This window comes from Leptidea sinapis, chromosome 22 (assembly GCF_905404315.1).
Source record: "Leptidea sinapis chromosome 22, ilLepSina1.1, whole genome shotgun sequence".
Taxonomy (NCBI): domain Eukaryota; kingdom Metazoa; phylum Arthropoda; class Insecta; order Lepidoptera; family Pieridae; genus Leptidea; species Leptidea sinapis.
This window is the reverse complement of record NC_066286.1, coordinates 3,301,355-3,318,365: the sequence shown is the minus strand read 5'-3', so window position 1 is coordinate 3,318,365 and position 17,011 is coordinate 3,301,355. Positions and strand designations below refer to the sequence as shown.

At 38.7% G+C, this 17,011-nt stretch overlaps 1 protein-coding gene across 2 annotated transcripts in view; it reads left to right on the top strand.

The window, feature by feature from the left end:
- LOC126970994 (alpha-N-acetylgalactosaminidase) overlaps window positions 1-15,974 on the top strand; it is a 68,744-nt gene extending 52,770 nt beyond the window's left edge. The window contains exons 4-10 of one of the 2 annotated variants that reach the window (XM_050817163.1): window positions 207-300; window positions 8,971-9,146; window positions 9,980-10,141; window positions 10,903-11,100; window positions 12,301-12,465; window positions 12,963-13,039; window positions 14,194-15,974. In XM_050817163.1, the coding sequence (XP_050673120.1) occupies window positions 207-300; window positions 8,971-9,146; window positions 9,980-10,141; window positions 10,903-11,100; window positions 12,301-12,465; window positions 12,963-13,039; window positions 14,194-14,299 (978 nt within the window). In that variant the 3' untranslated portion in view covers window positions 14,300-15,974. Of the gene's footprint in view, window positions 1-206; window positions 301-8,970; window positions 9,147-9,979; window positions 10,142-10,902; window positions 11,101-12,300; window positions 12,466-12,962; window positions 13,040-14,192 lie in introns of both variants that reach the window. The other variant, XM_050817164.1, reaches the window with a different exon arrangement.
- The last annotated feature ends 1,037 nt before the right edge of the window (window positions 15,975-17,011 follow it).

Genomic DNA, 17,011 nt, shown 5'->3' with positions numbered 1-17,011 from the left:
TTATGTATCGCGATTTTTATATTATTCTGTTCCATCGACAAATCTGCTATAGGGTTGCCACATAGCAATCGAATACAATAATTGTAGTACGATATATTTGTTAGGTCTGAAAATCGGTTACATCTATTTTTTATACCCCAAATTTTTTTTTAATTACATTATATGGGAATACAACGTTTGCTGTAATATTACATAATTGTTCTCAGGTACACAGCAAAGGGTTGAAGTTCGGTATTTACGAGGACTACGGCAACTTTACGTGCGCCGGATACCCTGGAGTAGTTGGGCATCTCGAAGGAGGTACGTGATTATCACACACTCAGATCAAACTAAAGTACATAAAGACGAACCACCAAATTTTGAATTGTCAATGTTTAAGCGTTAACTACTGGTTTGTTAGCTATTCAAAATACTTAGGCTGGGTTGCACCAACTAACTTTACCAAAACAAATTTGTTAAAGTACCGGTTGAGCTAAAAACCAGTTTCACCGTTTGACAATTTTTAAATTACGTCATAACTTTAACTGTTATCCGTAAGCGTTCAAACTTCGTCCGTTATAGCTATTTTTAATGTAAAATAGCTAAATAGCGACTTGTCAAAAGATTCAAATTAATATTCGATGTTGACCTGATATTTCACTTTTTTAACTTTAACTATGTCAAGAAATATGATGGTGCAACACATTCCACAGTCTATATTAAGGTCAGCTTTACTGTGAACGTTAACTTTTACATAAACCTTAAGTATAACCGCTAATATGATTTAACCCAGCCTGAGAAGCTAATGCCAAGCCGTAGCTGACTGTTTACGACCTGTCAATCAAAATCAGTTACTTTTACCTTTTGTCTGTCTATACGCTGGTTTTTTGTAAGTATACCTTGTATCTTTAAACGAACTACTCTTGTATTATGTCGCAGGGATATGATAAAAACAGTGATATGGTCAAATCTCGGAGGATATTAAAATAAGAGCACTGTTTTATCATTTCTCGAAACTAATCCGGTGATTTGACCAAATGCCAGAGTTGGTTCCGTGAAATGACTAAAAGTCTTTTCTTTGGTATTTAAAAGGTTTATTTGGTAAGATTTAGACATAATTTGGTTATAATTTAGTATCGTGTCACAGGTGGAGGGGGGTGAGAGGGGAATAGGGAGGGAGGGAGGGAGATGTCCTCTGTCCCCTGCCTTTCTCCTAGCCTACCTCTTCCACCTAACCTGTCCGGGTCGGGGTATGATGTGTGATGTTCAAGTGATGCTTCCTTTGCTCGCTTTTACATCTTAATTTCTTCTAGTCGCGTCACTCATTGTCATTTCACGGAACCAACCCTGGCATTTGATCAAATCACTAGATTTATTTAGAGAAATGATAAAAACGTGTTGTTCTTTAAACATACTCCGTGATTTGATCAAATCACTTATTTAGTACACAGGGGATTTCGTGGATGATAAATCGATCTAGCTAGGTTTCAATTTAAAAAATGAAGTTTTATCGGTGTTTTAATGAGAAACAGCTACAGTAAAATTAGAATACAAAGGTAAATATCACCTCTATATACAAGACTCAGACTAGCTCAGATAGGACATTGGGTGATCCGGAAAGCAGAAGACCCCGGTTCGAATCCAGATGTCCTATTAGTATTTTTGTTCAAGTTTTGTACATTCTTAAAAATCCGAGCAAGGCTCGGTCGTCCGGATATTGCTTATTATACGCGCACTTGGAACAGTTTTGATGAAGTTTCAAACAATATAATTAAACATGTTAGAACTAACTTGGGAAGAAACGAGAGAAAGCGAAAGAGATAATACAGGGTGGCCCAAAAGAAGTCATCCGATGTTGTTTGGCTCTCTTTTGTCTAAATGAAAAACTTCGATTCTGTTTTCTGATTGTGTTTATTTGAACCTGTATTGGTCAAGTCGAGAAGATGATATCGGCCAATTGGGCGCCGTCACAATTGTTTGCCCTACGGGCTCGTTTTATGGCATTTTTCATCACTTCAGCCATAACTTTGGGCGAAAGATTCTCGTACTCGTGTCGAATGTTGTCCTTGAGGGCTTCCAGAGTCTCGGGCTTGTTCACGTCAACACGGGACTTCAAAAAACCCCACAAAAAAAGTCTGAAACGGTTAAATCATGCGATCTTGCGGGAAAGTTCAAATCGCCAAAACGGGAGATGAGGCGAACCGGGAACGGAATATCGGTTGTGGCTCGCGCAGTGTGTGCCTTTGCTCCGTCCTGTCACAACCACATGTCCTCGGAAGAATCTCGGACAACATGGCCCTATAACGCGCATCGTCCACTGTTGTCGTTTGGCCAGCGGCGTTCTCGAAAAAAATGGCCCGTTGACTCCTCAAAAGTCAACAGCACACCATGCAGTCAGTTTGAGCGGGTGTAATAACTCCTCGTGCATCACTCGTGGATTTTCGGTGCCCCAGAAGCGATAGTTTTGTTTGTTCACGTAGCCGCTGAGTGGTGGAAATGAGCCTCATCGCTCATTATGATTTTGGTCGAAAAATCGTCCACTCCTTCCTCGAGATTGAGGGTGGGTTGGGCGCAGGTTACGCGCGTTTGGCGGTCGTCAGGCAGCAGGTGATGCACGGACTGGACTTTGGACGGGAACATGCGCAGGTCTTTGACCAAAATTTGCCTTAGGGACGCCCGGCTGATGGCTAATTGCCTGGCACGTCGTCTGGTCGATGTTTCCTGTGACAGCTTGACATCCTCGGCAACAGCGGCGATATTCTCAGCAGAACGGGCCCTCCGGGGCCGGCCACTCTTGTCATCGTCTTGTGTGGTTCCATACTCTTCAAGGTTGGTGGTCCAAAAGGCGCAGTATTTGCGCAGTCGGTGTCAGATGGCCGAGGAATCAGCGACGGAATTCGCGCTGCGCCAACAACACAGACGAATTGTTACGCAATAAATAGACACAATTATTCCGCGTTCTTCGGGAGTGTATCGCTCCATGGATTATTCACTTATATTCTGCATCTGTCTAGTCCATAAATATCAAAACAGATTTGACATTGGCGGCCATTTGCAAAATTGAAAGCATCTTCCAATAGGGTGATTTCTCTTGGCCCACCTTGTATTATTGCCTATTCTGAAAAGAAAATAGCGTGAATATTATAAACTGCTTAGTATTCAAGCCTGTTTACTCAGTCTAAGTACCCATTGTGCTCATTTTGATATATTCCTGGTACACTCGGTCGTAATATCGTTCATCTACAAAGTCAGCACACGTTGGACTGCAAATGTCCTTTTGTATAATTCAGTCCATGTGTGGTATGTAGTTATAACGTTGATGACGTGTGGAACTTTATTGCGTCATTTTATGTGTCTGGGGTACAGGTTGCCAGTTCGATTCTCGATACAAACATTGCTTTTTCGCTTATACTACTGTGACCTGTATGTGGATATCTATGAAATAGAATGGACTTTCAAGATGGTCGTTCTACTTGATAATCTGAACACGTATTAAGGACCAATGACTTACGGCCGTTTCCAATATTCAGTCCATCTCTTACTTGAGATAAAAAACGTAACTATTGTTGACTTTTCTGTCCCAATAAACTTATCGACGGTAACTCACCTTATCCGTACACACTGTCTATCAATGGGACGACGTATAGCTTACCAGCGATAGGAGTTTGTATGGGAATTTCAAGTCACCCGTCCAAATATAAGGCGATATGAATGTCTTATCGGGTATATTGGGACATCTTCAGATTATTGACAGCTAATTAGTGACAGTAGAAGGTAGTAATTAATCTCTATTTGTAGATATTATATTGGGGACGGCCGTTAATAATACTCATATATATATTAAACCATGACATATTGCCACTGACACGTCATATAATAGGAGGTAGCGCTTAAAAACCAAAAAACTCAATTTGATAGCAAAACGAACTAAAAAAATATTTCTTTATTTATCATCCAACCAACGTTTAAACCAACGGACTGAAGGGGTAGAGACCTTTTTCAGTTTTATGAATTCTACAACAATATTTCTGTCACTTTAATTCGGGTAAGACATCAGACAATAATTAGTGCGACGACTGCAGTTCAGATTTCTTCGTTCTCGCCAAATTCCTCCTCCAAAAGATAACCATTCGTAACGATGTTTGGCCTTCGCTCATAGAGAGGTCCAAACTACTAAATAAAATAAAACTTTTCTCTTTTTTAATTCTTATAATATTAGGCTTAGTTTAGGTTACTAACCATATTAATAAGTTTTTAAATTTAGTTTAATGTAATTATGTAATTTAGTATGGGAATAAAATGCTTTTTTATTTTATAAAGACGTTTTGCAAACCGAATGGGAAGGAAATATTTTGAGTTAGTCAGAATTTTACAATTTTTAGAGTTTATTTTTTCTTCCTCGTTGCTGTAGATTCAAATTTTCATTATACGGGTATTAAAACTCTCACCCTCATTAGGAATCGCAAACTTTCTCGCCTTGTCTCAATGTACTCTGTCACGGCATTATTTGACATGATTTATCAAAATTTCGTTAAATCATCTCTGTTAATATATATATAAGTGATTAGTTAACGAGCATTATGTAAATGTAGCGTGTCTATCTGTTGAATATTGATCGATATTGGCTTCCTCCGTAATTAAGTAAATCGGCTGTTCTCCATAATCTACGTAAGAGGTCCAAGCAACTTCCTCGTAACCTATTGGCTCCTGGTATTTGAATCTGATCAATTCATTAATAAGTTAAGGTGTTTTACATATTTAAGGGACTATTAAATGAATATATATTTATAAATGTTACATTATGCTCTTTAATATTCATAGTATAACTTCAAATGATGTAAGTGAATCTCATTGAATTTTTTTTTTCAAAATAGAATTTTGAAATAACTGGCCGTCAAATTCTTTCACCTATTCGAAAACGTTATGTTACAATAAGTTGTCAATTTGCATCTAGAATGCGAACCGTTAATGTATGTTTAAATAAAATACTTTGCAATATAAAACTGAATTTTTATGTTTCAGTGAATTTCCTTTTAACATTCTACCAGTCTTCATTGATCAGTCTGACCACATAAGAAATAATACGAAAAAATTCAATAAAACTCAATTCTTTTGTATATTCTTTCGACGCAAATAAGAGCTGTTAAATAAACTATATTTGCGAATCTGCGATACTTCGTTCAGCTTTCTAGGTTTTATAGTTCACTATGCGTTAATATTTTAAGACAAAAATATGCTTATTTCTTTTCTGTTTGCTAAAACTGGGAGAAAAAATTGTGTACTTATTACAAGTCTGGCGTAATTAATGGGTAATCTCTCACTTTTCACTGGTTGAGTGACCGCCGCTGTGTAATTATTCATTCCAGAGTTTGTTAATACCTTGACATGAATTGCAGTTGCAACGATGCAAGTGAACGGGTACATTGCGTTGGTTCTCGACCATTGACGAACATGTACTGATGGAATGGTGACGGTTTTTTTTATGAAAATTATTAGATAATTTAATTAATTGATACGCCGTACCCATAACAATGCAGTGCCGCTCAGGATTCTTGAATAACCCAAAAATTCTGAGCGGCACTACAATTGCGCTCGTCACCATCAGATGTTAAGTCATTTGCCCAATAATTTCAGTAGCTATTGTTTTTTTTTATGGAATAGGAGGACAAACGAGCGTACGGGTCACCTGGTGTTAAGTGATCACCGCCGCCCACATACTCTTGCAACACCAGAGGAATCACAAGAGCGTTGCCGGCCTTTAAGGAAGGTGTACGCGCTTTTTGTGAAGGTACCCATGTCGTATCGTCCTGGAAACACCGCACAAGGAAGCTCATTCCACATCTTTGAAGTACGAGGAAGAAAGCTCCTTGAAAACCACGCTGTGGAAGACCGCCACACATCTAGATGGTGGGGTTGATGTCCTAACTTGTGGCGTGTCGTGCGAAGGTGGAATTCGGTGGCAGGAATCAGGTTAAACAGCTCTTCGGAACACTCCCCGTGAGATATGTGTGGCCGAACCTGCACTTTGTAGAGCGCTAGAATGTGGGCCGGCTTGAAGTATTGCCGTGCTCTATTGATTACGCCCAGCTTCTTCGAAACCAATTTGGCTTTGCCCTACAGATGGCCACGGGATTGCCAATCGCTCGAGATTTCGAGACCCAGAATTCCGATACTAGGCGAGGCTTTAAGGGAAGTGTTATCGAAGAGCGGTGATACAACAAATGGGATTTTTTTAGTGGAAAACGTGCAAACTTAAGTCTTCTGGGGGTTAAATTGGACAAGGTTCAGTTTACCCCATTCCGCGACCTACTCGAGAGAGGACTCGATAGAAGACAAAAGTTTCTCCCGGCACTGGTCGACGATTTCGCGAGAGAGAACGGCATGGCCCGTGTATACGGCATCACCAGTGCTGTCGTCTGCATAGCAATGTATGTTGGAAGTGTCCAACATATCATTGATATGCAGAAGAAACAGCGTGGGAGATAGCTCACAGCATTGGTGCACTCCAGCGTAAACGGGCTTGGGATTCGAGCAATAACCGACAATAACGACCTGTATGCTGCGCCCAGTGAGGAAGCTGGAGGTCCACTTGCATAAGCGCTCGGAAAGCCAGAATGATCGAATTTTTGAGAGGAGCGCCTTGTACCATACACGATCAAAGGCCTTCGCTATATCCAGGCCAACTGCCAGGCCTTCCTCCTTGCTTTCAATAGCCGCCGCCCATCTATGTGTTAGGTATACCACAAGATCACCAGTCGACCGAGCACGTCGAAAACCGTACTGCCGGTCGCTGATCAACTGGTGACCCTCAAGGTATACTTAATTATGCTCTGCGGTTAATTATGCAGTTAATTATGCTCTCCATTATCTTGGAGAGCATGGAGGTAGTAGCAGTAGGCCTGTAGTTTGCCGGATCCGAACTGTCTCCTTTTTTTTTGGATCGGATGGACAAGGGCTGACTTCCATGGGTCAGGACTACGCCTTTTGAATAAGAGTGCCGGAATAAACGCGTTAGCACCAGCGTCAACTCAGGGGCACACGTTCCAAGCACGATTGGAGAAATGCCATCCGGCCCGCTCGACTTCCTGACGATAACAGAGCTCGCCGAACAGTTTTCTGTCTGAAAAGTACGTCAGGCATGGAGCTCTGACACCGCGGGATGGTCGGCGGTGTTTTTCCGTTGTCGTCAAGAGTCGAGTTGAAGGCAAAAAGAGTGCACAGGAGATCGGCTTTCTTTTTTGCCGTATGGGCCAGGGTGTCATTCCTCATGTGCAACGGCGGCATGGACGGCTGGTTGAAGTTATCAAGAGGAATATACCTACCTTAAAGGCCGGCAACGCATTTCTAGACCCCTGCTGCTGCGGATGTCCATGGATGGTTGCCTCACCATTCCCCATCAGTTGAGCCTCTTGCCGGTTTACCCCCACAAAAATAAAAGAAAATAAAAAATTATGAAACATGAAAATTTTAAACTTAACTCTCATACTATTTTTACAACTATCCTTTTTAGGAATATTTATTACATATTCATTGATTTCATCAACTGTTAGCGTCTGATTTGATTTTCTGCTAGCGACTTCCTACGTGAAGACAATCATCCTCACCAATCTTTAAGTTCCCTGCGACGCATACGTTGCGATCAATAATAAAAATATTAATAAATCAATATTTGTTGCCAAAAAAAATACAATTTTGCTTAAAATTACCCTCGACCCCCAAACTAGGACAGCCCGTGACATAGGGGGTCAGTCTTACCAGTTGTGCAATGTAAAATATTAGCAATAGTTTCGCAGTAACATCGCATATTAAAAAATTATGTAATGAATATATTATGACCATTTAAAATTGAATAAATAATACAAAACATGCGGATAATAAAATGTAAAAAAGAGTAACTCAACCCTTCTCGTCGACTTCGTATTCTCAGGCGGCAATTTGCATTATTTCTACGCATAAACGATCACAAAATGACTTGGTAGTAAAAAAATCCTGTTGAGTAGTTAATCACATATAATTATTTTAATAATATTTATCAGGTATTTATATTATTTGGCAAATATACAACTTGAAACGATAGTAGCATCGACAGCCTAGAAGTTGTCGTTGAGATTATCGTAAAAGTGACGTTTGATTATTTGTGAAATTCGAATATTCGTCTCTGACATTTTCAACTAAGAGTAGGATTAGGACCGATATCGAAAAATGTTTCGTTCGTTCAATCATCGTTTCGTCATTGAATATGATGGATTTAAGAGTAGAGAGTAGGACTAATGCCACGATATATCGAATATCGATTTTAGGAGTAGGCCCCCTGGGGCGGAATGTATAAACATATATCATGCAAACGCGCTTTGAAATATCTTGAATGAGATTAGATTTGGTGAGGGGTAAAAAGTGTAAAGCGCAGGTCCGGCCACATATGGAGTATTGCTGTCAGCAGTTCGAATTGTCCGGGACCGCGTGCTCTGTGAACGGCTGGATCACTTGGCGTTGCGTGGAGAGGTCGCTTCATTGTGTGTCTTCTACCGCATTTATCGCAGGGAGTGTTCCGAAGAGCTGTTTCACCTGATTCCTACCGCCGATTCCCACCTTCGCACGACACGCCACAATTTAGGATATCATCCCCACCATCTGGGTGTGTGTTGTTCCTCCACAATGCGGTTTTCAAGAAACTTTCTTCCACGTACCTACTAAAAGGTGTAGAATGAGCAGTGTTTCCAGGACGATACGACATGGGTACAGTCATGTGATTCCTCTGGTATTGACTTAACACCAGGTGATCCATACGCTCGTTTGTTTTCCTTAGAAAAAAAAGTATGATAAATAGTAGTCAGTTTTGTGTTATAAAAAAAAATAAAGAAATTTTAGTTTTTTCATTAGGTCTAGAGACAGATATCTATTGTCTGTATGTACATTGAATGAAATAATGTGTGTGTGTATGTGTGTATTTCTACTACCGGTACCTAAAATTTTTAATCACAACATCAACAGATGCCACCACGTTCGCGGCATGGGGCGTCGATTATGTGAAGCTGGATGGCTGCTACGCACTACCAGGTGATATGGATCATGGGTACCCGGACTTTGGCAGACAGCTGAACTTGACTGGGAGACAGATGGTATATTCCTGCAGTTGGCCAGTGTACCAGATATATGCTGGATTACAGGTTAACTATATTCCCTTTATACAAATTTAATTTATACCAAAATTTATGGACGATGTAGGTTCGAACCGTCCCAGCACTCTTACTAACTAAGCCAACCGTCTACATGAGGCTCCATCTACAGTATCTACTTTACAGTTAATAACCTACTAAACCCCAATAATTGCATATTTGGAAATGACTTGAGATGTCGCTCTTTCAAATCTAATCGACGCTTTCAAAGAGGCGTGGATTTGAATTCTGTCCCTAATGTTAATACAAATTTAATTTGTATTCTTAATTCCACAACTGAAGGATATCACTGGAAATAAACTATTATCTTTCTACTGTAATTTCGTAATTGATTCAATAGAGAGACACAATCAACCCAAAATACAAAAAACAGCTGGCCACGAGAAAGCGCTGTACATCTTCCCGAGCCTGAATTTCATGAAAAATAAGAACTTGTATACCTAAGATGTTTTGTAAAGAGCAACCTTAGAGTTTCTTGCTCATTCTTCTCTAAGGAAATCTGCCTTCCGAATGAGCTGTATGAAAAAAAAATTACATATTTCAAGTAACATATGATTGAACTATGAAATAAAAATATTTTTGATTTGATTTGAATGTCTCAACTTCAAACTTTTCAAGACTGGCGGCTTTGCATTGTGATAGGCAGGGCGTATCAATTACCATCAGCTGTACGTCTTGCTCGTCTCGTCCCTAAATCCCTAAAAAACAAATCTGGATGGGGTAAAAATTTGCGTATCCGATATATAGATTATCATTTATATAGATTATATATATAGATATTCGCATTACTTGAATAATTAGAAACTTATTCCATCTCATTCCAGCCAAACTTCTCGTCTATCATTGAGCACTGCAATCTGTGGAGAAACTTCGATGACATTCAAGACTCTTGGGCGTCAGTCGAGTCTATCATAGACTACTACGGAAACCATCAGGATACTATCGTGCCCAACGCTGGCCCTGGACACTGGAATGACCCAGACATGGTAAGTATTATTTTCGCTTAGCTCTTTATCATTATTAGTTCATTAATCGCTTGATCCTCTGATTTAATATCTAAACAATAGGTCAACGTGAATAGCAGGAGATGTCTTGAGACTCCTCTGAGTATGAGGGTACCACAAGGGTCTATTCTTCTACCGTTCCTCTTCCTTATCTATATAAATGATCTTCCTAACCTTATAGAAAAAAACCATAACACACTTGTTTGCGGATGACACTTCACTGATATTCAAAGTGAAAAAAAACCCCAAGTTATGTATGACGAAGTTAACGATATTCTATTTGATATCGTATACTGGTTTAGCGCTAATAACCCAATGTTAAATAGCAAGAAAATGAAATATATAAAATTTACCTTATTAAATGTCAAAAATGTAGATGGAAGTGTTTTGTTAAACGGTGATAAGACCGGCAGAAACTGCTATATCTGTTGAATTTTATGTATTTACATAGGCACGTAAAGGAATTTTCTTCCTATGATATAGAAGAATATAAGTCAGGATACGGAATTACCCCCTACTGCATAAAATATATTATTAGATTCATAAAAAGAATCAATCTTAGCGGTGAGCTATAGTTAACAGTGGCTATCACAATAGATCAAATTGGTCGCAATGAAACAGGGCTGCACTGAACTGTAGATACTAAAGCCGCTTTACAAACCATAACCATGCATTTTACATCGCTAATCTCTTCACATAACTAATTAGTATTCGTATATAATGGTTTATAACGTTTGTTTCAGCTAATCATCGGAAACTTTGGTCTATCATACGAACAGAGTAAGACGCAGTTCGCGATATGGGCGATATTGGCGGCGCCTTTGTTGATGAGCGTAGACTTGCGCACCATTCGTCCCGAGTACAAGGCTATCCTACAGAACAGGAAGATCATCGAGGTTGACCAGGATCCTCTGGGGATACAGGGGAGAAGGATATATAAGGTATTTTTACTGACGACTTTAAGCTTAGCTTTTTATAAATAGAATTTGCCTATACTTGCTGGTCTTTGGAAATTCTAATCATTGAATTAAATAAACTATACATTCTCATCTAAATATTATGTTGCTAACACAGTAGCTATCTACGATTCTCGAGGAACTATTTTCAACGTTTAAGTTAAGAGTTTTTTCATAGAAACTGGAAATCGTACTTTGCGATTGCGATATCCCAAACTCTCTTACAGGCTGCCAATTTGTAAATCCTCTGAAAGGTTCATACAGGAATGGTTTACTGTCAGGTCTTACAGTAAGGTATCTTACAGTAATGACATACTTATGACCTTACTAGGTTGTATTTCTACTGGAAAAAAGATTTGGTGATCCAAGGAACTGTTCAAACTAATTCCTGAATTCTGCCATCGCTTCACAAGTCACAAAATTCAACGCGTTTACAAGAGTGTCATAAATCCAAGAGCAAAATTCTGGGGTTAACCCACCATTCCAAAACTCTAATCCAAGCATTTACCAAACAGGCTGCACCTGAGGCAGTAGAGCTATGTAGTGAAAGCTTAGGCATCCTATCAGGACCCTAACTGAGCAATGCAGACTAACCAAAAAATACCTCTCAATCCTAGGATTGCAGAGCGTGTAGATTTTGTAATGGTGCAGTAAAATCCCAGGACACATCCTCTCTGAATGTGGTTATTTAATGCGTAAACGTAGCATCTCTTTGGGACGGCCAATCCTACAACCACTTGAAACACAACAACACGTTCACGAAAAGAATAGCAGTGAGCTATAATTATTAACAGAGGCTAACACAAAACATCACTTTGGTTGCATTGAAATAGGGCTGCACTGAACTGTATTAAAGCGACTTTACCAAACATAACCATCGCAAGTCACTCAAATATCCTCCTAACTACCTGTATGTGTGGCGTTCGTCCAAAACGCAGTTACCGAGCTTGAACTTCCTTGCATGGTGTTTGTCAGCTCAGTATGATAAAGTTATCTTGAAGAAAAGCTCGGCACAAAAAAGGTCGGCAGCGCGCTAATGTGATTCCTCAGGTGTTACACGAGTGTCCGAGCGGCAGTGATCACTAACCCTTAGGAAAAATTATCAGTGTCTACATGATAATAACAATATATTATGAACTATATTCTTCTTCTCCGCTCATAAATGTTACCAATTATAATTTGCAGCACCGGGGTATCGAGATATGGTCACGACCCGTCCTGCCGATCCAGGGACAGTATTACTCGTACGCTGTAGCGTTTGTTAATCGCAGAACAGACGGGACGCCGTCTGATGTGGCCGTCACCTTACGAGAGCTGGGCTTGAACAACCCCTCAGGGTACAGAGTTGAGGTAAGTTTGAACAGTAGTATCGAAGATAGAAAACACTTTGCTATCATGAATATTAAAGTCATGAGCTCAATATTTCTACGTAATGAGAAACAGAGAGCCGTTTTTACAGTACATTTTGTACGAGGTGATCACAACGTACTATGTATACTCGTTTGGCCTCCTATAAAAAACTTATCAATTTGGTTCTCCCCATATCACTGCACTATTGGCTACATACGTAAAGAAAAGATGCAGGTAGTGGCAGAACAGTCACTAATTAGTCTCTTCATCATCATATTCTCTCCCCAATAAGATATATAATATAATAATAAGTAAAAGGCCTTATTTTGTGGATATCCTCCGCTAAGATTTGTCTTTAATCAATTCGACAGACAGTGTCGTGCAGGATGCCCCACGTGGAGGCGAAACTAACACGAAAGAAAACTCACAAAATTTGGGCAATAATAATAAAATAACTTTAATAAATATTTATTGATTTATTTGTATGTTTTATTCAGGACTTGTACGAGGACGTCGACTACGGTGTTCTCTCGCCGCAGACCAAGATCAAAGTGAAAGTAAACCCCTCAGGTAGAAAGTGTCGAACTGTTACTGTTCGATTCCATTATTGTATAAATCGTAGAAATAGCTGTCATAAAAAAAAGAACTCGGGAACATATAGGCACCGCCGCCGTGGTCTTGAGCCAAACTATGCGCAGGTTTCAGACGCGCGCCCCCGTGCGACTCTAAAAAGATCATTCTTTTTGCGCATTCAATTACAACCTACATTACCGCCTAACATGTGAGCCAAATTAATTATGCCCGATTTAACCAACACTGAATTTACACTAGAGTAGTAGTTAGTAGTACTATAACCTTACTCTGTCAATTTATCCGATGGTTAACTTCAATTTCGTTTCACCACGTTAGTCTATAGATATCTTAATCTCGCTTAGTTACTCTCTGACCGAAAACGAATTAATTGAATCATTGCGTAATGCACGCAAGTAAAATAGACAGTTTGACGTATACTTGCGCAATAGCGCTGAGTATTCTTTTATTTGTTCCGTCAATACGTTAACTTGACAGTTGCGCGCCTTTTGGTGTGACAGAGAGAGTGACACTTAAATTGATTTATTATGTAAACGCGGATGAAGTAAATGGTGTCTGCAGATGAGTTCAGTTGTAGCAGTCTGTCACAAGTCACCTTTTGCAAAGTTTTGGTCAGAATAATAATTTGTGATGTCTAGGCATGATGTCTAAACAAAAATATTACACTGTGACGCAAAGACCAAAAGCCTGCAAAGAAATATTTTTAAATTACTGCACACACGACGTAACGATACTTATTCAGTAAACAAATTATTGTAATTTACAACGAATTTTGACGTCGACCGTTGCATTAAAATTTTATAATATACCTATACAGGTCGTTACTAAATCTAGCACATACACACATCGCCACCATTTGAGTGTTGCTAGTGTTGGATTTCGTACCACATAGCTGAAGCAAAATTAATGTGCCATTTTCTCATGAAACTTCTTGTGTCGCACAGGCTGGTGTTTTCCCAAACCGATACTCCTATCTTAAAGGCCGACACAACTGCTGACTTCAATTATTGTGGATCCAATAGGCGCCTGGTTTTCACTTTTTATTAAATGAGCCAATAACCCCTCTATTATATTATATAAAAAGACCAAAGCGACCAAAGATTTTAACTAATTATTGTAATTTCTTCTGTTAACAGGTGTCGTAATATTGAGAGCCGACGCACAGCCATCTTTTGCGTACAACGCTATACCAACGAGGACGCCATACTCGCCTCTCAACGACGTGTTCAGACTTAAGAAGTAAATAGAATGATCTCAGAATAACACGAAGCAAGTGTAAAACGCAGTACCCAGTTACCTTTAAATGCAAAATAAGCGAACGCACTATTTTTTGTTAGGCTGGGTCCACATGCCACGAACGACGGCGAATGAAAGCTAACCATAGAAATCTAAATTAATAGGTACTAGAAATAGATACATCCTCGCAGGTGACCTATAGACCATATTATGTGTGTTTCTAGTGTTTCGGTAACGCTCGGAAAAATGGTGTTTTGTAAGGTAGACTGTAGAGTATAATTCAGTTGTAGAAGTTCAAGGGTGAGCATTCGTGAATGTGAAAGGGCCAAGAAAATACTTCTTGTGTCACGCACACAAGAAGTTTCTCTTGCTCTGCAATTGAAAACTGTTCAAATATAATTGTAACTTAGTGGTAGAAAAACAACAATGTATATCTCGCATGGAATTATTTCTATTATCTATTTATTTAAACTTCTATGAAACTAGCGAGCAAAAGAGAAAGAGCGTGTGAGCGAAGGAAGGAGAAGGGTGACCTTCCTATTCGCCGATGTTCCTTGTATGTGGGTTAGGTCTTTAGACAAACTGTGACTTTTCCGGCACGTTCGCAATCCACGATCAAGTACATAGACTTAGAATATACTAGTGTATCCCGCGTTCCGTCCCACATAAGGTATTATGACGTAGGGAGAATGTAGACATTTAAACTTCTTCCTTCTAATATATCATAGTTTGCGCCAAGTAAAAAGAGCACTGAAGGCAGGTGGATGTGTTTGCACCATAAACTTTGAATATACTAACGCATAGACTCCTGATAATGCGAGACCATTTTGTTTTGTCAATGTGTGCATTAGCTAACCACTAGGTTTAATATTCAAAGTACTAAGGAGCTACTGCCAATCGTAGCTGACTGTTTATGACTTGTCAATCAAACATTGGTTACAATAACAGTAATGTTGCTTTCCTTTTCTATATTGCTGTGTCTCCATAATTGTATTGTAAAAATCGATATCCGTAGTATATTGTAAATTTATGGTCTAGTATATTGTTGTTACTGGCTGTCATTCTGTGCATAAAAGACAACACCACACTTATTATTTAAGTACGTAGAGACGGCTTGTCTGTATTTTTGATACAGACATCAGTTTTGCTTCCACAGATTTAACAGAGACCCATTAAAATACTTATTTGTTTGCTACATTACTACTTGTTGTCCACGGTGCCATAAATTATCGGTGCGCTAGTAACAAACGTATGTGTGCTCCGGTGAAATTAACGGCACATGAGATATTCGATCTTATGTATCATTGATCAGAATATCTTCAAATTTGTATATAATAGATTCCGTTTTAACATAAATATACCTACTTACTTCATTGTTCAAGTGATGTTTTCCTACAATAACTTATATATGTTGTGTTTTAACTGTTCCTTCAACTTTACTATTGCTCATTGGCGAGATTTTATTAAAGCAATTTGGTTTTAAATAGATTTTAGTGATGTTACCAAGAGTTTCGACTTGCCTAGATGACAATTTATTTATATTTAGATACGAGAGTGAGTAATGGACGTTAATGTTAAAGTGGAGAGATACAATTTTGCCATTATGTAGTACTTAGACTAAGGATGTACATTTAACTGTCTTTTATTTAAGATTTTTATAAATAAAATAATTTTTTATCATACATTAGTTATTTTATTGAGGCTTTCATTAATTTAAGTGTTATTTATAAGTAGTGGGTCACGGGATTTTTCCTTGCTTCAATGAATCTAATCTGCTGTACCAATGTATATCTTCTGTTGTAATAATTTCTTGCTTGCAATTGCGTCTATAATTCATTTTTTCTGAGTGTAACACAAATATCTTCAGTGTCACTCTTAATATAATTTGAATAATCGTTAATTTTAATTATTCCGAAAATTTTTCGCATCGATCACCCATATAACATAATAGGGCTATGCAGCTACGGTCACACCAATAGTACACTCCACCATGGTTTCCAGGAAAAAGTCCTGCGCAACAGTGTAGTGGCCTAGATTCGTCCAAACAAGGAAGCTACAGACTTGATCCATTATTGGACCGTCTCTACAACATCTTGCATGATTAAGTAAAAAAGGAATTCTAATCTACTACATGGACGTTTTAGCACAGTTGAGCTAATCAGAGCTATTTGACTCGACCGTTATAATCTTTAAACATAAAAATTTCAACAGACGTTGTTTGTCCGCGATGAACTGGAAAACTACTGAACCGATTTTAATGGCAATTTCTACACTGAGTGTAGTTTGGTTCAACTTGAGAGATAGGATAGATTTTTTTTTGATTCATAAAATGTTGAGATTCCGCTGCGTTCAGAGCGTAGGCCTGAGGCATGCTGTTTCGAATGGGAGGTAGTTTTGACTTAAAATAAGTGATTTCATATCCTATTTTGACTAAAAATATTTGTATGTGAATAATCCCTCTCCTTAAGACAATATAATTCGTATCTTAAATCCGAAGCCGTACTTCGGGTTTTGCACATAGGTTGGTTGCTCTAAGCATATTTTATCTTACTAGAGATGCAGATATTATACACATAAACTCATCATTATAATGGAAAAGATGATATAGATGATACTAATCCTAATTGTGACGAATATTAGTTTACAACCCAAATTTTTAAATGAATTATATAATAATTCTTTATTGTATGATGAAGTAAGATGACATGTAACGTAGTAC